The 22,535-nt window shown below is 41.4% G+C and overlaps 1 protein-coding gene across 12 annotated transcripts in view; it reads right to left on the bottom strand.

Annotated features, from left to right (window-relative positions):
* Nucleotides 1–22,535, bottom strand: part of atp2b2 (ATPase plasma membrane Ca2+ transporting 2) — a 69,944-nt gene that overhangs the window by 24,579 nt on the left and 22,830 nt on the right. For 7 of the 12 annotated variants that reach the window (XM_057029072.1, XM_057029075.1, XM_057029074.1 and 4 more), the window contains exons 2-9: nt 21,704–22,459; nt 8,008–8,211; nt 5,594–5,851; nt 4,963–5,088; nt 3,734–3,859; nt 3,307–3,339; nt 2,150–2,242; nt 262–303 (exon numbers count right to left, since the gene is read on the bottom strand). In XM_057029072.1, coding sequence (XP_056885052.1) covers nt 262–303; nt 2,150–2,242; nt 3,307–3,339; nt 3,734–3,859; nt 4,963–5,088; nt 5,594–5,851; nt 8,008–8,211; nt 21,704–21,902 — 1,081 coding nt within the window. In that variant the 5' untranslated portion in view covers nt 21,903–22,459. The remainder of the gene's footprint in view (nt 1–261; nt 304–2,149; nt 2,243–3,306; nt 3,340–3,733; nt 3,860–4,962; nt 5,089–5,593; nt 5,852–8,007; nt 8,212–21,703; nt 22,460–22,535) is intronic. The other 5 variants (XM_057029076.1, XM_057029073.1, XM_057029077.1 and 2 more) reach the window with 5 other exon arrangements.

Below are 22,535 nucleotides of genomic sequence, written 5' to 3'. Positions count from 1 at the left end.
TTCATTTAAATCATAAACTAAATATTCTACTTTGTAAATTTGTTATTTTATACACTTAAATAGTGAGACAGCTCTCATTTTCACAGTTTTATAGAATCTATTTGATCTCAAATGATGTCTGAAGTAAAAGACTATAAATGTTTTCATTTTGCCCCTGACCCAGTGCTTCCACCATGCATTATAGAAGGGAAAATAAGAGGTTGAACAAGAGGGGGAGAAAGGAGGGAGAGGAGCAGAGAGTGAAATATGTGGTTCGGTTACCTTTAATCTGGTTGCTCTCCATATTGCCATCTTGCATTTTACCTATGATGGAGACATACAAGACAATAACAACAGGAATAACCAAGGCAGACAGGTCAACAAGTTATTGGCACATAGACAATGCACACAGTGAGAACCAAAATCACAAACAGGGTGACAGGAAAATGACTTTTGATAGAAATTCTCTGACTGTCACATCACGATACTTAAGCAGGGTAATATAATTAGAAGCTGCATCTAATGTAGCAGATGGAAGTGAGAGACAAATACACTGGTGTGCATTTTCCTTTAATATGAAGGCAGAGTTAAATTTTCTGGGCTTCAGCAAATCAGCATGTAATTAAGATGCTTAATGAGCCTTCTGAGTAAATCAATGACACGTTTTTTTGAAGCATAAATATTGCTTAGCGGCTGAAGTGGAAAACCTGCTAAATGATCTGTTTCACATCAGTGAAGGAGGCTTAAGTCACATAGCAACAGTACAAGTCCGGGTATATGTGAGATATATGAAGACAAATACTGCATTACATTCAACACTAACAGAGGAGAGCACTCACACACACACATATACACACACACACTTGCCGAGAACACACAAAAAACATACTATAACAAGAGACAGCATGCACAAGAAGAAAAGTCAGAAAGCACATGCAAGAGAGACAAAGAGAGAGAAAAATATAGAGTGAGAGAGATAAAAAGCCGGAAGGAAAAGCCTCCCACATGGTGAAGTTATATAAGACAACTGGAGGAAAAATTGAAGTTTAAATTGATTGCGAGTGGATATATTATGCAGTTGGGTTCCAATCTTCTGCCGAACATAAACGTAATTAAAATCGTCATGTTTAAAATCAACAACTCAAGTCAATAAAAAGGGTATTTATAATGTGAGTCAATGTCACAGAAGCATCACAAAACAAACTGAACTGATTCGCTGCTGTCTTGACGAGATCAGGTCAGATAAGTTAGTGAGTCTGAGGATGTGACACTCAAATGTCACCAAGAAAACAACTCTGGGACGTCTCAGTCTCCCTCTACTTCCAGATCAGGCAGCTCGGGACAGGACGAGCTCATCAGTAGAGTCACAAAAATAACGGGGCTATTTTCTAAAAAGACAAAGATTACAAAGAATCAATTACAAAGAATCCAGGACAACAAATCCAGATGATTTGGAGCCACATAATACAGGAATGAAGGTTTTTCCTCTAATGATCTCACATCAAAAGCAAGTAAGGCCCTAATACACATCAGTCACTGTCTCCAGCATGTGTGGTAAACACTCAAAGGTTTACTCTAACAACTATTTGCAATTAATGGGAGTTCTTTGTTTTTCAGAGGGTTTAATGAATTTACTAAAAACAACAACACAATGTTCAAATGAAGATTGTGTAAAAGGCCCGGAAGGAACTCCAAAGCTCATCCGACTGTGGCTGCCACTCAAAATATCTTCCTACCAGGGCGTGCCATACCTGATGGCAGCTCTTTATCACCCCAGTTTAAATAGTAAGGCATGTTTACACAAAGACAATTTGCACGCTTCCATATCTGCCGTGTTCTCAGCTGTGCCTCGGAACGATTAAGGATGATCATCATAAACATGACGTAGACCTTCGGGAAACTGTCTTTGAATGGAAACACATCTTAAAGGTGTTAAAGAATATAAGGAAAGATAGTATAAGAGACAACAAAATAAATCTCTATATCTACTACAACAACAGAAGTCATGCACTGACAGTGTGGCTACAAAATGGTCAAGTAGGTGGTGACCGAAAGAAAACGCGGATGTGAAGCAAGCACCCATGATAGACAGCAACTGGAGGATGAAGGTAGGAGGACTCAAACGTCACAACAGATAGAGGTTGGAGATCAGAGGTGTTCGTCAACCTACCATTAATTAGGCTGGCACTGCCTGGGGCATTAATGCTCGCAGCCCCATCCGTGGCTATAGTTGCAATGGGGTGGATAGGGGGGTGGGAGCAGTCTAGCCCGTAACAATGAAGGCCGAACATGAATGAACACAAACGCGCACCCACGTGCGCGCCCACGCAAACACACATACACACACACGTGTGCACACAACAATGAACAGAAATAACATGGTTATAGCACATTTAAGAAGTTCAGCATAAGTATCACGAGAATGCTAACTCCTGCTGTCTGTTCGTTTATTATCCGATTTCAATTCATTAAAAGTGATTTGTTAACTGTTGTGGCAATAAAATAAGCAAATGTAACACAGATAGGATACAGTGAATCTTTAGGCAACGTGAAAATATTAATATTCGAGTGTGTAACAATACCAACTTGGACAATGTCTGTGATTAATATTAAAGTCTAAAGTGATGATGTGTTTATATCAGTGCAAAGCACAAACTGACATGATGATGCAATGAAAGCTGAAGGATATTTTTTCTTACTTTGTGCCTGAATGTGTGTTGAAACAATTCCTCCTATCAATGTCACCTTTATTATTCTGGATTGAGTGAAAATCTCTTTATATAACCACATTAGAGATTTTATAGACGATTGTGAGCATTATTTTAGTGAAAAAACACAAATGTCATATCCTAAATATGGTTTTGCTGCAAAATATAACATTTCAAAACCCTAATTAATTCATTGATTCCCTTTGTTTAAAAAAAAAACTATTTTGAAGTGCAGCCACACCAAAAGTAGGTTGTCAATGTCTGCTAAGAGGTGCCGCTCCTGCGAGGCTGCTGCTCCCATCTCATTTATTCTGTATCATGCAAATGTCCTGAAATAGTTGGATTCATTGGGAGCTTTCACAAACATCAGCTGGTCATTCTAATGAGCACAGTGCTGATTTGTATGAGGAGATGATTATTCACTGTAAAATGTGTCATGCGCCAACAATTAAATAGATGCAGTGTCGCATTTATGAATCTTCTCTTTTAACAAGAGGAGTTTGTGCTGGCAAGCACCCCTGGCTACACAAAAAAGCTTAGACTACTTGTCATGATTACAGGTCAAGGTCAAAGGCATCGAGTAGCCATTGGACAGGGTCAGAGAAAGGTGATACTCTACCTTTGTTCTGGTGTCCGTCTTCTACTGCCCCTCCTTGGAGTTGAATTTGTAAGGATAAGAAAGTATGGACAATAATGCACCTGAGGCCAAACAACCTGATTCGCGCTAGCTCATGCTGTACGTGTACCATCAGCACTCATTTCAGACACCATTTCTACGCAATCATTGACTACTGCATGCTTACACGGTTCACATAGCTCTGTGTAGAGGGAGATATCCATTAGAATTAGGTACTTGTACTGTTTTGTTTATTTTTTTAACATTATTCAGGAAGGCAAAAACATTCTTTCACGCACACGAGGCTTATCAACATTAAAATTAAATAGGTCAATCGATAATAATGATAACAATAGCCGAGTGCTCCTATAGAGAGCGCAGAAACAGGAGATCTTTATCAAGCTAAACTGAATGATAAAATGAGCTGAACCTTTCTTTTCTTTCTTCTCTTCTTCCTCTGTGCCCGCTCCCAGCAGGGTGAAGATGATTCCAGTCTGAGAGTTGACACCAACAGCAGTGACCAACATGCGTCCAGACCCCTCCATCACATGGGTCCCTGTTAAATGGACCCAAACCCATTAACGCATGCATAATAATTAAAGTCCTGCACCGCTTTAGTTGGACAAAATTTGCTTCGTCATTATTTTTATCAAGTGCAACATTGGCAGACTTTTTTTATGTCTGAAAGTAGAGTAAGTACAGAAAGTAAGTAAGTCATAGTGTTCCTTTAATTACTCAAGCGTTCGATGAAGAATATTGGTACATGCCAGGTCTCGCTGCATCGGTATTAAACAGGAGAACTATTTGTGATTAATCCCATTAACTACAACAATAATAAAGCAGAGTTAGCATGTTTAGACAAATTTATCTTTAATCTAATGTGCTTGCATAGTCGCCGGAAAGCATTGAAATCGTGTCACACATACATAGCACACGCACGCTGCCCCACTTCTGGTGCGTGCGTCTACACACAGTGTACACATACGGAACATTATTAACCTCTGTGAGACTGTCAATGTAGGTGAATATAAAGCTAATTAAAGAAGGCAACAGAAAAGCACACAGCTAATTATCTAGAGTAAAAAAAGATGTAGGATCAGATTAACCCACATTTCTGGTGTCTATAGTGCTCCTTATTTCTAAGAATCCTTCAGCTGCAAAATGCAGTCTTTGCCGCAGCACCAAGGCAATTAAAAAAGGAAAGCAGATCTGAATACAGTCTCTTCCAGGCTCTTGTTGGAGTCGACTGTGTCACAATTCAGATTAGAATTAACAAGATTCGTGTCTTTAGTCATTTGTTTGGGATTATTCCAGACAAAAATCCGTTCCATGCTCGACAAATCCTATCAAAGAAACCAGACAGACATTGCTGAAGGATGTTTCTGAAATCACTAAATGCTAAGAGAACGAGAGTTCTGAAGTTGCGTCAGCACAAGGCTTTTGCAGATCGACACGAGGTGGTACATATGCAATGGTTGGTAATCTTACACAGCAAAAACATATATTTTCCACAGGAATCCTTAAAGAAACCCTTGAATATTTTGTCCGTAACCATCCCCCGAGTGAAAAAACAATCCTCATTTTTCTATTTTGATGCAGATGAAGGCTTACGCAACATCACTCTGAATGGATTTGCCCTTTAACCGACTGACAACCTACCAGACAGTAGCATGGGGTCCTTATCTGCAGCTTTCTTGACTTGGTCAGACTCTCCGGTCAGTGATGACTCATCGATCTTCAAGTCATTTCCTTGGATCAACACTCCGTCAGCAGGAAGGAGATCACCTGTGGCAGAAACAGCAGAGTTGTCATCTGTAGGTGCAGTTATTAAATTTGTTAAAAGAAAGGAATATTCATGGAGAACTAAACACCGTCAACTGAGAAGAGTTGTCAGAAGTTTGGGTGCTCTATTTTAATTATGGCCCATTAGACTCATTTTCACGGTTGCTGATTCAGTTCTCAAGCTGAAAATAATGTGATTGAAGTATAATATAGAAATATAAATATAAATTGCAAGTCTATTTATGACTAAAAGTCTTTAGACTGAATAATGGCCAACTCAGTCAAAACCATAAAAGTTAGTACCAACTTCGTGCACGTGACAATTGTACATGGAGAGAAATTTGAAACCTTTATTTGTGACGTTGGTGTCACAAAGTCATAATTCAAAAGTCAAAATAATGATTCCCCAACAGGAAAGGAAAAAATAAGGTGAATGCCAATTTAGAAATGAAAAGATGGGGCCACAACATTCCCGTCCCCGTGACCATGAGCTGACCCTCACACCTACCATATTTGATCTGAGCGATGTCCCCCACCGCTATGTCAGACACCGGCAGCTGAATGACCTGGCTGCCACGGACCACCTGGAATTTCTGCTCCTGCTCGATGCGGCTCTGCAGCCCACGGAACTGTTTCTCCTTCGACCAGTCGTTGAAGGCTGTCACCAACACCACGCACACCACAGACAGCAGGATGGCTGCGCCCTCGATCCAGCCGGCGTCCGCCTCACCTTCGTCTTCTGCTCCACCTGCCGCCATGCCGCACGCTAGGTTCACAAGAACAAAAACAACAAATGTTTGAACCGCATGCAGAAGGGAACTGTCTTCTGATGGGCAGTTTGCCTTTAGTTCCGTCCCTTTGATGTTCAACAAGCCAATTCCATGTCATGTAACTTTTTACATCACTCGCTGGTGTTTGTCATTAGCGTGGGGGAAGGTTGATCCCTTAGTTATCACTCTGTAACGCTCCCTCCATCTCTCAACTTTCTTTTTCCCCTTTCAGCCCCATCAGTCCTAGTCTCCAGCTTCCTCCACCATCAGTATCTGGGCATCACCAGGGATTTAATCTTGCTGCTCAGGGCTGCTGCCTGTTGATGACATAATCTCTCTGCAGAGTCCAGTTGCCATGGCATCTATTACATTAAATTTTATCTTCATTTCCTTCTTCTTGTCTCTCCTGGCTGAAATGTCTCACAGCCGCGCTACACGAAACCTGGTTTGCCAAATGCAAAAGACCCACTTTGAGTTAATTTGCTTCAGACTATAGACTAACAAGCAATAAGGAATCTACAAAAAGACTGCTTTAACCCAGAACTAGAGCTCAACGAGCAAACTGTAGAGGTTCATTTAGGAATCCACTGGATAGTACATAGTGTCTTAAAGGCAACAGTCACTACGGAGAGGCAGAGACGTAAAAGCGGCATTTATTTCTCCCGTATGGATTTCGGTGGTTTAGTTTATGAGAATTTGTTGGGTGCTGAAGAAAAGCCATTTTTCAGAGCCATTATTGAAATTACGATGAATTTACATGCAGTCTGCCCTGCTGGGCACCGCAGCTCACTGACAGTAACACAGTGTGCTCAGAGGCTGTCCTTGGTTCTGATTTGACAGTTGTGAGCGTGCAGGGATGAAAATGTAAATGTGCGCAACTTCTGCCTCAGCGAGATTGTGTTGCTGGCCATGGTGCTGAAGTGCCCACGTTAGGCAGTGAAACCAGGAAAAGCAAGACTTAGCGTGTGATATAATCCATAGTCTATAAACCCTGAAAGGAGGCTGAGGATAAATGTAGAGGCTTCGATCTGTTTCACCGCCATGTTTTTATTAAGCAGTCGGATTTTTTTTTTTAGTCGGAAGTTCTTTTAATGTGCCTGTTACAGCCAATAAAAGAAGAATCCTGCCTATGCTTTTTATAAAATCAAGTCATTACGCAAAATGAAATACATGAATTTGAAGATAGATTTTTTTAATTATTTGATTAGATGTGGTTCACCTACTGCATAGTTCTCCTTGTTTCCACTGCAAGTCAAATAAGTGAGAAAGAGACAGGGGTCATTTTTGCCCCATGTTGAATCGAGGCAGAGAGGCACAGGATTCTGTCATTGCCATGATTCTTTTGGCAATCCTTTGCTTCAGTTAGACTTTAGACTCGGAATGTAACATTTATTATGTGACCCAACATGAGTATTACCTCACAAACCAATTTGACTCATTACGCACGCAAGCACGATGATGCTTATAACTTTCTTCATTTCTGGCCATTTCACCTTTGAAAGCCCAATGAAATGACAAACGGGCTCTTTGGCCACGTAACTGAATTCCATTATGGACATAATGCTGGAAGCATGACTAATGCTATTGAGTCAGCAACTAGTTATGGTCTCTGTCCATGTTTCCTGTACCAGTTCCACAGCTCCCAGGGCTGATGTATGGGCCCTGGGAGCTCAAGGTTATTTCACTCCCCAATGTTTTATTAACCTCCATATGCATACAGTGGTTATGATGAGTATTCAGATCCTCTTAATTTTTTTTAAACTATTTCTTATGTTAAAGCCTCATGTCTGAATAAAAAAATATTTTTACTCATCATTTTATAGTCAGTACCTCACGAGGACAGTGGCTACTTACCATACCCGCTGTGCTTAATGTGCTCAGGCGCACACTCTTATCCTCTGTGAGTTATTTGAGCTTCTGCAGCAGGTCACAAACCAAGTGTGTCTCACCAATTAAAACTGTGTATAAATGCATGGCGGCGCGAACGTGTCAGCAAGTGCCAGAATGTCAGAGGAAGTAATGTAGGAAGCCTGTGCAATTACAGCCATTTGCTGTTCTAAACGATAGTGGAGGCACCGATGAGGGTACGCTTGTGCTGGTGGAGCTGTTGCGACTTTAAAGTAAATGATGTCATGAGAGGCGTTCCACTCACACTCTCCGCTGCCCTGATCTCCGGGAGGGTGGTAGAAAGAGAGGCCCAATGATATCAGGGCAGCAAGCTCCAGGATGATGAGAGTAACATCCTGCAGGGCCTCCCATACCAGCTGCAGGAAGGTTTTTGGCTTCTTTGGAGGTATCAGGTTTTTCCCATATATTTCTTTTCTTTTGTCCAGGTCTGATTGGGTGCCTGCAAGACCTGAAGGAGGTAGACAGAGTAAAGAGTTTAGCCCTGATGGGATATCAAATGCATTGTATAGTATTTAACCCCACATCATCATCACATCATCCACCACCTCAAAATGACCACTCATTACAGATAAATTTGCTTCTTTTATACAAAAAACAAATTATCTTTGGAATGGTACTAGAAGGAAAAAGGTCAGCTATAGGGATTTCTTTCTTAAAAAAAGAAAAAATGGCTCACCCAATTGATTGTAATTATAAAACAAATTTTTGCTCAAAGTGGCACTTCATTTTCCATTTTTAACGTCATTAAAACTGACCGTAATACCTCTGATTTCTCAACGTCTAAGTTTAGCGGCTCACTGTTAGCCACTTGTAAGTTACTAATATTTAACAATTATTGCAGAATGTTATGCGAAGATTTGAAAATTATTGCAAGGATGCACACTAAACCTCCAGAAAGCTGAGGAATTAGCATTAAGTTCAATACAATTGTTTTCCAATGCAATATCTACAATATATACATGGTGCTTTTTTATCTTTTTCTTTTTTTAAAAAAAAAGTCTTATCAGGCTTCTGTATATTCAGTCTAGCTGCTATTTGGCGCTATTTTCAAGGTGCTCAATGTGCACAGCAGCACAGTTTGGATGCGCCTTCTCTTTCTCTCCTTCGGTATGCACAAGCTGAGACACTACAGCAGCATTATGTCATGCGTGGTGCATCACTGGGTCTCCCAGGAGCGGCCCTGGATTGCACCTGACAATATCACAGCTGGATGACACTGTTTCCTGTGTGTATGACTCTACGATGACTTAGTACACTTCCAGAAAATAACTGATGATCCATCCCCAGCCAAAACTGGAGACAAAGGGGCAAAGAAGGGGATTTCAGGAAAAAACAATAGGTGCTGCGTAAATGGGAGGCAGAGAGTCATTTGCTTTTTAAAGAGCAATATAGCAACAGGGAGGTAAGGAATGAGGACAGAGGGAGGGCAGTCTGAAAAGAGAACAATTCTCAGCTCCTACGTAGGAGAATGCCCTGGTTACAAACAGACTGGGCTATAAATAGACTCATTATCTATTCTCTTTTAATTGCCTCTGTGAGAGGTCCTAGTGTGCGCTCACTGATCTCCACAGCACCTTGTATCGTAACACATCACACACAAGCATGTCTCTGGGTCTTTTCTTGTGTGTTTGCACATGCACGGCTATGCATGGGCCTGAGTCGTGACCGCCTGCACGTGATGTGTGTGTGTGACTTGAGCATGCCGATAGTGGCTTGCACAGCGGCATAGTAGAGAGATAGAGTAATCAGGCTACAGGAGAATCCAGTTGGTTATATACACAAACACATACACAGATACTGTTATATGCCCAGATGCAAATGCATATACTGCTTCATATGTAAATTTAACTTGTTTATTTTTCAAGTAAAGTGTGTATGTGGCACTGACACATTTTTCTAGCATATAGTGGTTGTTCAGATGACAGAAAAACAACTTTCTCTAATCCTCTTCCACATTAGCCTGTTCCCTTATGCAGTAAAAATTGGATCTGCTCCCCGGACATTATCAGAGCTATAGCGGCCACACTGTAGGTTCTCCTGATGCTCTCAAGCTTTTCAATACTGTTTCGATTCATGCTTTCTAGATTTGATTCCAATCCTTCCATCACAAATTGGTGTATTTCAATGATTGTAATGCACATTAACTGGCCTACCAGCTCATGCAGGGGATTTTGTTGATGGAGCAAGAGGTCAGAAAAAGAGTCACAGTGTAAAGATGACCCAACATTCTATACAGGATTAAAGGTCAGTGGAAAGCTGACCTGGTGCTCATTACATCACTACTGAATGGAAAATAACATACAGGCAAACTACACAGCTTGATAAATGTGCACAAGCAATAGAGGGGAATCAATTATTTCATTAGTTCTGGTACCGCTGAGTGGGTGATTCATTTTTATCAAGGCACAATCAGATTGTTGGACTGAAGGTTCACATCATAAAAGCCTTTTGGTTATCTGAATCTCCTTAAGAAAATGAAATAAATGAGATAAGAGATGATGCACTAATGTTAGCATTAACATTGAGTTACTCTTTAGATTAGAAAGCAAAAGACGAATCATTGAACATTCTGGTGCATTTAAAAGCCATCTATACTCCCAGAAATACAACATGACTATCAGGATTGTGAACAAATGAACAACTGTGTTCAAAATACATTTATAAGCCATCAGTAATTATGATGTCACTTGTTACGGTGATGTCATCTTGATATTTCAGTTCACATAGTAAACATATACACACGTAACCATATGTGGACAGCATGATACCTAGTACTATAACGATTAGTAAAAATATTAACATTGATAAACAAAGAAATAACAGTGACAATTATAGTGATGTTCATTCTTAGATACAATGAATGGCATAGCTTAACAGCTGATCCTTTTTTGTTACTAACCCTAAATACATATCCATGGAAACACTATAAGTGTCATTGAATGGAAATATCATTTTAACAACATTTGTGTGTAGTATGACAAAGTCTATGTGCCTGCGTGTCTGTGTGTGTATGTGTGGGCACGCACACGTGCACAGTCATACATGCATGTGGGGTGCTAAGATCAAGCAACCATCTGTACATGTGCACACATCTAGAAACAAAGAGAAAGCGAGCAATGGCGTAACGACCTCCAAAATGTCCTTGGAAAATAGACATAGGATTACAGGAAGAGCCAAGAAATCATGTTTCCAAAAATCTTTGCATAATGCAACGAGCAGGACTTTAATATATAATTTTTTTCGGCTCAGCAGCACTGGCCCCATTACGAGGGTGCTAAATATTCCGCAGCAAATCAGTTGCTTCGACATGTTTTCTCAGCCTTCACCATTTTAAAGCGCGAGAGAATGAGAGGGGAGACGGAGCCGGTTGAAGTGTGACGCAGACACCACAAGGGAGCGAGAAAAACAGAGAGAAAGAGGTGCGGACTGAAACTGAGAAAGATAGATGGATGTAGAGTAACTCCGTTAGTAAGAGTCATCAACAGATAAAATGTGGATGATTATCATGCTCTTATTAAGATGGAGTGATGGAAAATGTGCCACATGTCCTTGAGAATGACCTTTATCATAATAGCACCAGAGGATGAAATATCTATCTATCTATCTATCTATCTATCTATCTATCTATCTATCTATATCTATCTATCTATCTATCTATCTATCTATCTATCTATCTATCTATCTATCTATCTATCTATCTATCTATCTATCTATCTATCTATCTATCTATCTATATACAGTATATATAGAGAGAGAGAAAGAGAGAATGACAGTGGTTATTAATGGGACCTGGGAGAATAGGAAAATCCAATTTCAGACGTTCATGTGTAAAACATGTATTCTGGTGGGTGGAGGGTTAGATTGGAATCCCTCCAATGATTGATAAATGTAAAGATGTCAAAGGAGGACAGTAATCGTAGCTCGAGCTGCATGCTGGAAGACTGAATGTTTAAGAGATTGACATAAAAATTAGCATTGAATGTAGCGTTTAAAACAGCAAGAAATGGCCCAGGGAGGGTGTCTTTAACTTGAACGGGCTTTGATTTAGTAAAGTCAGCGTTCAAATTCAGCATCCTGCGAGCGCGGGTGCAATCAGGCATAGCAGGAGACGCACTCTCGCTGTGATAATGTGTTGATGTGACATCAGTGGAGCAAGCCAGCAAGCACACATGATTTACTGTGTGTAAACAAACAAGTGAAAAAGATCATTTTTATGCAGGGGTCACGTTAATACACCCTCTTATGCAGGGACATAGAGAGCCTCCTCCCAAGGGTAATGGACTGGAAATGGACACTGGGCAATTTTTCTGATTTCACGTGTTTTTCCGTCATGCGTGTGTACGTGTGTATGGGTCTGGATGTCTGTGACACCACTCCGCAAACAATCAAGCCAGCAGTCTCAACCTTGGCATCCTGATCTGTACAAATCAATAAAAGAACGTCATGAGAACAGATTTAATGGTCAAATTAATAACTTAATGTATGGCTGAGAACAATCGAGTGGTAAATGTGGACATTTGTGCAGCTCGTCTTAACAGTAATGAGAGTCGTTTGTCAGTTGTTTGGTCAAAAAGACATGAATTATTGAAAGGATTTGTGGATAAGTGATTGGTGCTTTGGGGCTGATTCCAGCAGGGCAGGGGCAGGTCAGAGCAACACAGCGTTGGAACTGATGCCGCTGTTTTAAAGTTGAATGAAGAAACCCAAAGAGTGGAGGGAAACCCAAGCCAGACTGAGCTTTCAGCCAGCCTAGGTTTGTGTAGTATTATACATAAAGTACATAATAAAAATAAATAAAAACACATTAAGGATATTACTTTGATTTACCAAAAAAAAAGATTACTCTGATAGATGTGATTCTACTTTGTAGTTCCCTCAAGTTTGAGCAGTGTATGTTTGTATGTACGTGAGTGTGTGTCCTAGATGTGATGCATACATTACACACCCTGAATTTCCAAACATTGAATAAGGTTTTACAAGAAATCTAATTCAGAGGGCTGCTAAGTAGAAAATTAAGTGCAATACATAAAAGGAAGTAAAATGACAGTGAGTCAATAGAGGAGGAAAAATCTATTTATGCAACAGTTATTATTATGGTAAATTTATGTGCACTGCTGAGGACCAGTTAGAATTATGCATTCATGAATATTGGCTGGCCGGATGGTGTTTGTGACAGGTGTCTGAATAGCTTGCGTGTATGCACATTGTGACATCGAGATAATTATATGGAGATTTGTACCAAAAGTGTGTGTGTGTGTGTGGTGGGGGGGGGGGGGGGGCAGAAATTGTATTACTTTCCTGCCTCACTAAGTTTTTCCTTCAACTACTTGAGAAAGAATCATCATATGGGTTCAATCACCCTCACTATGACAGCACAGCACTTCTGGGTTCGGTGCTGCTCACGAGGGGGAAAAGACGAGTGCGGGCACACTGACGCGGGTCTAAAAGTCAAGACCTGTGCATCTCAACCAGCAGCAGAAGTATACCTGTCAATTCTGATGTGATCTATGGAAAATGGAGGGGATTATGGCAAATATTCACTTCTTGTGACCTTTAATCTCACACACGAGCGTCACCATCTGATACTGCACCTCCTCTCTTCAGTGCTTCCTGTTTTTCCTCGTTTTCAAATACATGAAGCGATTAATGAAAAATACATAGTTCACACCCTCACTGTGTACTGCATGAGACAAAATGTGCAATGTTATTTTGGCTGCCAGACTAATGCCAGCCACACCAATTTAAAACACACACGCGCACACACACACACACTCACACACACACACTCACACACACACGCACACACACACACACACACACACTCACACACACACACACACACACACACACTCACACACACACACACACTCACACACACGCACACACACACACACCACACACACACACACCACACACACACACACACACACACACACACACACACACACACACACGCACACAGCCTGAAAGTGAGAGTGTCACTGCTGCCTCCCAGCTGACTGTCTGTCTCTGGTTTCACACATGGGCTCAGATAAGCTGTGAACACAATAGGTAGAGCTATTAAAATTCAAACTTCAAGAGATAGATATGAAATATTCATGGCAGGTAAGGAAAGTTGCTAATGTGCCCACCATTGTCCATCTGCTTGGAATCTATAGTTTAAGGCCGAAGAAAGGAATTAAAGGATCTTAAAGATCTGTGCTTGTTCCCTCGTGGTGACAGATTTGTCCCTTTTGTTCAGCATTTTCCACCAAGATGCTATCAAGATAAAATGTGCTGAAGGACCACGATCACAATAACAATGTTGTAAATGTATTTGTTGTGTCTTTTGTTATGTTTTTGATTCTATTCACTAACATAAAATAGATGTAGCAGCACTTCAGTGCAAGGGCATCCATTCATTGACACCAGTTCTAAAGTTAGCTGTTAAGGTATTTTGACTGATGGGCAAAGAAAATTCATAAATTCAAGCTAAAAAGATGAAGTCAGCTGTTCTTCCAGATTATGGGTCAAACTGGGAACCGCAAGACCTCAAGTGAACTGAGAAAAGCAGAAATCACTTCTTTGAGTTATTCGCTACACTTCACTCAAAAGATGTATGCCAAAAAAGGAATACTCATGTGTATTTTTATGCAATATTGCTGCACAAATACAAAAACAATGTATATGGATATTGCAGGTGATCAGGAAAATAAATTAAAAAAGTGGAATAGATGTAAAACCTCAATTCTCCTCTTCTAAATGTTACATTAAAACCAAAGTGAGGTAAAATTAACTCAGTTGTTATTTTTGTGTTTTAAATCCTACGCCGCTGGAACCACAGACTGTCAGTGACCTTATTTCTGTGGGCCAGAGTAAACAGGATTAGTTGCTGATTCTTTATACCCTTAAGAAAAGTTTCAGACAAAAATTCTGTGGATTATTCCCATTTACATGAAGTGTAAGAGTAAAAGATAAAAGGGGGTTGCTTCGTGCCCTTGGGCGAGCCAGGGCTGGGGCAAGATCAAAGTGGTTTGAGATTCTCTGCCCTTGTGAGAGAACTGTCTGCCTGTCCCTGCTGGCAGCGGTGGCTCCACACTTGTTCTGCCCCACAGCAGGAGCAGAGTGTCGGGTCAACTCTGGAAAATAGCTGACATAAAGAGAAGCCACGGCGTTATTGCCCAGGACTCTGCATATTCAGCTAAATGCACCATGTCTATCAAATTGTGTCCTTACGTCCGGCAGTTAACGCCGAGGACATTTCAGAAGAGCTGCATCTTCACGTATGACTTTGAACAGTTGTTTTACTATGATTTCTTATGGTAAATGTGGGTTAGACGCTGGTCAAAATATTAAAGGACCGAAGGGCGCCTGGAAGTTTTTCTTTTGGCTGTAATTATTGCTCTCACAGCTGGTTTATGTCTTTATAAGAAAAAAATTAATTTTTAATTAATTTGATTTATGGGAATATTCATCTCTAAACTGTTGTACATTACAGGATGACATACTGCATGTTGTTGTGAGTCAGCAACAGGCTCCATGTCAACATGGCAGCAGAGTCTGGTTTCTGGCATCTTAATTCAGTCAGGCATCTCTCGAGACGGCAAACTTCACTACTAGAAATCTCCACCACTTGTGCGCATGCTTGTGTAGCTTCGTGTGTATGTTTGTAAGTGTGTGTACATTTGGCCGACAGCCTCTATGACAACATTTGATTAATAGCAGAGTTTTCATGCTGCCTCAATAAACTGCTACTGAACAGTATTGGACAATACATAAAATGCATCAAAAGCAATGTTTTTGCAGGCTTTTATGGTGAAGTCGTTTGTTTTCCAAACCACAAATGTTTCAGATCATCTCCATCGACTGCAGGATGATGGGTTTGAGCTATTAATAACGGCATAATTTTATTCATTCAAAGATTGTTCTGCAGAAATCCGTTTCAAAAGACATCTAGTGGACATAGGGGGTACAATCCCAGCATGGAAAACAAGTACACATGTACAGTCATGGCCAAAAGTTTTGAGAATGACACAACTATTAATTTATACAAAGTCTGCAGTTTCAATTTTTATAATGGAAATTTGTATATACTCCAGAATGTTATGAGGAGTGATCCACTCAACTGCAATCATTTGCATAGTCCCTATTTGCCTTGAAAATGAACTTTATCACTAAAACCACATTTCCACTGCATTTCAGCCCTGCCACAAAAGGACCAGCTAACATAATTTCAATGAAACACAGGTGTCACACACATTAACACAGGTGTGGGTGTTCATGAGGACAAGGCTGGAGATCAATCTCAGGATTGAGTGACTTGACACTTGTTCCTCATCTGTTAGTCATGGTTACCAGCAAAAAACACGTGCAGCCATCATTGCATTGCACAAAAAGGGCCTAACAGGGAAGTTTATTGCAGCGACTAAGATTGCACCTCAGTCAACCGTGTATAGGATTATCAAGAACTTCAAGGAGAGAGGTTCAATTGATGCCAAACAGGCTCCAGGGCGCCCAAGAAAGTCCAGCAAGCGGCAGGACCGTCTCCTGAAGTTGTTTCAGCTACGGGATCGGGCTACCACCAGTACAGAGCTTGCTCAGAAATGGCAGCAGGCAGGTGTGAGTGCATCTGCACGCACAGTAAGGCGAAGACTTTTGGAGGAAGGCCTGGTGTCAAGGAGGGCAGCAAAGAAGCCACTTCTCTCCAGCAAAAACATCAGGGACAGACTGATATTCTGCAGAAGTTACAAGGACTGGACTGCTGAGGACTGGGGTAAAGTCATTTTCTCTGATGAATCCCCTTTCCGATTGTTTGGGGCATCTGGAAGAAGGCTTGTTCGGAGAAGACGAGGTGAGCGCTACCATCGGTCTTGTCTCATGCCAACAGTGAAGCATCCTGAGACCATTCATGTGTGGGGTTGCTTTTCGGTCAAGGGAGTGGGCTCTCTCACAATCTTGCCTAAAAACACAGCGATGAACAAAGAATGGTACCAGAACATCCTCCGAGAGCAACTTCTCCCAACCATCCAGGGGCAATTTGGTGATGAAGAATGCCTTTTCCAGCATGATGGAGCACCTTGCCATAAAGCAAAGGTCATAACAAAATGGCTTAGGGAACAAAACATTAAGATTTTGGGCCCTTGGCCAGGAAACTCTCCAGATCTTAATCCCATTGAGAACTTGTGGTCAATCCTCAAGAGGCGGGTGGACAATCAAAAACCCACAAATTCTGACAAACTCCAAGCATTGATTATGCAAGAATGGACGGCCATCAGTCAGGATTTGGTTCAGAAGTTGATCGACAGCATGCCAGGGAGAATTGCAGAGGTCTTGAAAAAGAAGGGTCAACACTGCAAATATTGACCTATTGCATGTAATTCTCAATAAAAGCTTTTGATACTTCTAATTGCTTCTAATTGTATGTCATTATACCATAGAAACATCTGGCAAACACCTAAAAACCCTGAAGGAACAGACTTTGTGAAAATGTAATATTTGTGTCATTCTCAAAACTTTTGGCCATGACTGTACTTCTCCAAGGACACTTCAACTTGGAACTGTGCTTTCTACTACGTCAGAACATTTCCCAGTAGAACTATTCACAAGCCATTATTGGGCTCCCTATTTTCTACCTTATTAAAGGCAAAATATGCCAGAGTTTGGCAAGGAGACGCGCTTAGTTGTAGAGCACACAAAGAGTATCACTATTGACTTCACTAAATGCTGCATTTAATGATTAAGAGATGAAAAGGAAGCAGATGGAACAAAATAATTTGTGGATCGCCAATTCTGACATGGTTTGACTGATTTATAAGCCAGTGGGCTCTTTTTATTTTATAGGTGAGACTTGCAGCTGTGTAATTCATTAAGACGACACAGCCTTGTGTTACTGGTCCACGCAGTCGTCCATAGATTTTTATGAACTGATACATCAAAGCTGTAAGTTATACCTCTTCCCCAAAGAACTTACTTTTTAAATCTTCTAATTGTTGCATAGGAAGTGCTTTTGTTGAGTGGCTGACTGCTGTGCCATAAAACTGCTTAAGCCTGCCTCAAGGTCGCTGCTACTACACTGCAGAGGCGGCACCTGTGTGAATGTCACCACGTTCCCTCTGTCCTCGCTCTCTCTCTCTCTCTCTCTCTCTCGCTCTCTCTCCCGGCCCTCTCTCTATTTGCTTCTTAACATGGCAAAATGGCTGTGTATCATTTATAATCTGTCTTCTGAGAGCCATCTCTCTTTTTCTTCCCCTTACTGCCCATTCCACTCGCTCCTTTCTATCCCTTTTACGGAGTCGCTGGGGGAGTGGCGTCAGAGGGAGGGCAGGAAGGAGTGAAGGAGGAAAGGAGAGGAGTTGCAGTGCAGGGAGAAATTGTCCTTATTAAAGAGATAGCTGCTCCATTGGAGAGAGATCCCTTGTGGTGCAGAGATTAAATAGACTGCATCAGAAGGGAACGTTCTAGTGGTGCTGTGACTGGAGGACGTGACAAGTGCGATCATCAGGGAGGAGAGAATGGATGGGGCAAGAAAAAAGGAAGGGCAGTTGAGGGATGAGGTGGGATGAGGGACAGCAGATTAGATGAAGAAGGGGTGATTAGTAGGAGAAGCAAGGGTTAACGTTTTAAAAGCAGAGTGTGGAGAAATGCAACACGCCGAAATATGGGAGTTATTTTAGGAAGGGACTAAAAAGAGGCTTGGAAGGAAAGGAGAGGATTTGTGCCAAACCAATGTGCTGATGATACAAGCAGCACATATACGTCAGCTGTGTATCCTGGGCAGGGTCTCCCACACACTGCTCACTCCTGTACAGGGGCACGTGCACGTGTTTCACACGGCCAGACGCGCTTTTCGTTTATTCGAGGTCTTGCTGTGAGGCCGGGCCAATAATCTCACATGCTGACTGATGTTCTGAGAACATAAATGTAAATCCACAAACTGTTGTGTTGCGATTGTCTTCAAACTAAATCACCCAAATGAATACAGTAATAAAACATCTCAGCAGGAGGCGGCGGGAGAATTTTTAATGGAATATCTGCGCGTTTTAATCCAATCATTGCTTTGCACTTTTTTTCTAGGAGCTGCTGCTGACGTTTGCACGGTTTCGCGTAGATTATGCTAAAATCACCATCGCCGTCCTCCAAGAACCAATTTTTAAAGGACATCAACATTTTAAAACTGAAATGACTCCGTTCGTTTAAATTAACTCATTGGCTTTATCTTCTTTGTTGGAGAGAAACACTTTGACAGGCAGACTGTGCCTGTATAATGCCGAGACTACAACAGGGTGGGTGTTGAATGTACAAGTGTAAGGTCTGGTAACTGTATCTGCCCTGAAAGGATGAGGCTACCCTGTGAGGTACTTACAATCAGCAGTCACACCAATGTCATTTCATTATGGGATTCCATTATAATGGAGGTAAAATACACTTTAAAAAGTTGTACCACTTTTGCAGGTCTTTTTGATTATTTTTAACTTAGAGTAGAAAAAAGAGGAAAAGAAGGTTAAAGATGTGGAGCACAACTATTTGGGTTATGCTGTACACCGGCCCACTGGGATACCAGTGACCGACCAGCACACTGAAATAGAAATGGGAGCAGAGGAGAGTTAGGGATGAGAGGTGTGGTGGAACAGACAAAGGGCTGGGCTGGAGGCAGGTGGAGGGGTTGATGGGGAAGTGGTCAAACGGGTAAGAGGAATAAGATGGAGGAAGAGTTTGAAGGTCCACTATAGTCTTGTAGTAGTTTAGTAGAGTGGTTGAATGTCACAATCAAGCAATCATCCCTCAACACAACAGCGTGAAAACATAAGTCTTTCTGTTTCAAAATGAGGAAATTGTCTATTTCAAAAGATTAGGAATTATTTCAAGCATTGAGAAAAGACTTGAAATAATAATACCTATCTATCTGGTCTTAGTAACCTGGTAATGCTTCAGAAGCTAAGGGATAGATACATTAAAAATGTCTTTTATGTGGGTGGAGTAACCAAGAGCAGGAGTTACGCTTCAAAGTGGTTTATAATGTGTTGGGTTTTCAATGCGGTATGTGTTTAACTTTCCTGTTTTTTCTTTCTAGGCAGTCTCTTTCTGCCTCATACAAGCATAAGGCTACGTCTGCTCTCCTGCTATAGCTCCTGCTGGAATCACAAAAACTATCAAGGCTCTAAGCGCCTCTCTATCCCTACAGCATCAGCGAATGACTCGTCCTTTAGTGCACTCTGTAACTGAGAGGGCCTAAAATGTGCTGCAGCTGTCTACAGCTGCTCTTGAGAAAATAGTCACACCTTCAGCACCATCAACCAACCCAAATCAGGCAAATCCAGCGCTGCTAACTACAGCCTTCTGTGGAACTCCTAGCTTGACATCTCATCTGCCCACTGAATGACTCATGCTAATCAACAGCTGAAGCACTAACCTCAGTAAGCTAACTATATCTAGGGGCAGTTGTTCCACGATACTGGCAAGCAGGTTACCAAGAAACTCCAAGGGAAGAAAAACAGACATCCAAGAGACTAACTAGATATTAATTGATTTAATATCTAAACTGGTAAGAATTATGTGCTAATGTTTTCGGTAACAATAACTGATGGTATTATTATAAAGTATTATTATTATTGTTGTTGCTGTCAGTGGTGTTAATATTGCATTTAAGATGGGTAATAGCCTATAGCTTCATGACTGCGTGGTATCATGTGAATGGTCTGGTATGGGTGAGGGAGCACAGAGCTAATAGGTCAACCATGCTCAGAGCCTATTACCATCAAATGCAGGCCCTTGGGATAGACACATGTTACACACACCGCACAAGATGACAGCAAGCAATACGAAATACCATCGAGGATAATTACCACGATCATATTTCACGATCGTAACATATGCTCTATGGATGAACCACACAAGCGAGAGCACACAGCATAAACACAGAGACACCTGGGATTAGAAATGCAAATACCATTACACACAGTCCACTTCTTAAATGTACTAGTAAGAAACACTATTATTCACTCGAGCTATAGTAATTATAACCAGAAAACCTGAGGAAAGTAATGCCTTTCCTTAGGTGCTGGATTTTTATTTCTTTTTCTAAGAGGAAAAGCATCTGTTTACGTAAATATTGGAAAAACATTGACAAGATAGCATCTGATTTAATGAACAAAATACACAATAGAATCTAAGTCAATACAACAAATGACAAATGAATTCTGCTCATTGGCAGCACTGAAATAAGCATATTGGAGTTGGGTCAGTCCCAACCAGGGCGTTCTGTGGTTGTTCGTGCTCTGAAGGTTATATCAAAAAGGGCTAAAAATAGGGAAATCATAAAGTGACTAAATCGGGGCATCGAATTAAAAGGGAAAAATTTAGGTTTTTTGTCACAAATATGGCATTTAGCATATAGAAATTACACAATTACACCAATTGTTGATCAATTAATAACTAACTTACAAATGGAAAAGATAAGGGCATTTCATTTAATTTGGTAAAAGAATTTTTTCTTAAAAAGAATCCTCTATTTTAATGACCGCCCAAAGTCGAACTCAGATACTTTCAGGTTTTTCCTCATTATTTACGTGTCCACGTTTGCAGGTCCCACAGCACATCCCACGTGGCTAAATCTTCTACTGGGCTGCATAGAAATCAACTATTTAACATAGTTAAAGCTGATTGGATGAACAGAAGAGTGACAAGGGGACCTGAGGCTTGTGCAGGGAGGTGGGGAGGTGGGGGGGCTGTCTGTCTAGAGCAGAATCTACATGTTCTAAAAAGGTCTAATATCAGCTGGCCGAGCAGTTTTTATATTAATTTCTTTCAAACAGGTCTGTTCTGATACTCCAAACATGGATTTGTTTTTCATGCATTTGAAGGTCACGCAATCTGCTCAGTTGTACACGCCACGTTACATGTAAAACATACTAAGAACACACTGGGCATAACTATGCACAAACACACAAGTCCACAAGTCTTACCTTCTGTGGGTGAGGTTTTCAGTCGTTTGCACAGTCCCTCAACGCCCCCATAGTCCTCCTGGAGCTTGACCACTGCTTCAGTGCCACGCAGCTCCATAAGCGAGCGCAGCTCCATGAGCGAGCAGCCAAAGCCTGCCGCATGGTTGTCCTCATTTCTTTGGTTCTTGGCATAAAAATCACTGTTGGACATGTCCCCCATTGTGCTGGGTTGCTAGGTCAGTTCGAATACTGTTATTGCTTAAAGATCAATCAAAAAGACTGCAAAGAAAGATGAGCTCAGTCTCATCCCAAAAGAAAATCCAACCCTGGTGTGAAGCAGGCAGTAGCAAGTAAGAAAAGGAAAAAGACAAACGCCACTTGTAGGTAAACTAGGCAGACTGTGGGATTAGTGAGATTAGGAGGGGGGAAATATCTAAAAGGAGAAGCAAAGGAGCCTTACTGTTTCGGGAAAGATGGTTGGATATCAACTGATGAAAAACCGTCAAAGAGAAGAAACATAGATGGGGAGTAAGAACAGTGGAGGACAAGAAGAGGAGGGAATGGCAAAACACGAGTGGGAAGCAATCCAGGTGAGCATTGGACAGCCCCAGTGGTCAGGTCCTGAGAAGGGCAAAGATGGAGTTTGGAAGTCCTGTCGATCTCAGGCTCACCACGGCTGCAGTCCAGTCCTGCTCCATGTGTGGCTTCCCATTGCTTCTATTCTGCTGTTGCCTACGCTGCCTCTCTGTCTCTACATGGTGGTCTTCCCCGTCACTGCTATTGAGAGAGAGAGAGAGAGAAAGAGAGGGAATGGGGGAGGGAGGGAGGGACGGAGAGAGGGAAAGAGCAAAAG

The sequence above is a fragment of the Takifugu flavidus genome, chromosome 4 (assembly GCF_003711565.1).
Source record: "Takifugu flavidus isolate HTHZ2018 chromosome 4, ASM371156v2, whole genome shotgun sequence".
Classification (NCBI taxonomy): domain Eukaryota; kingdom Metazoa; phylum Chordata; class Actinopteri; order Tetraodontiformes; family Tetraodontidae; genus Takifugu; species Takifugu flavidus.
This window is presented reverse-complemented; position numbering and strand designations above follow the sequence as displayed.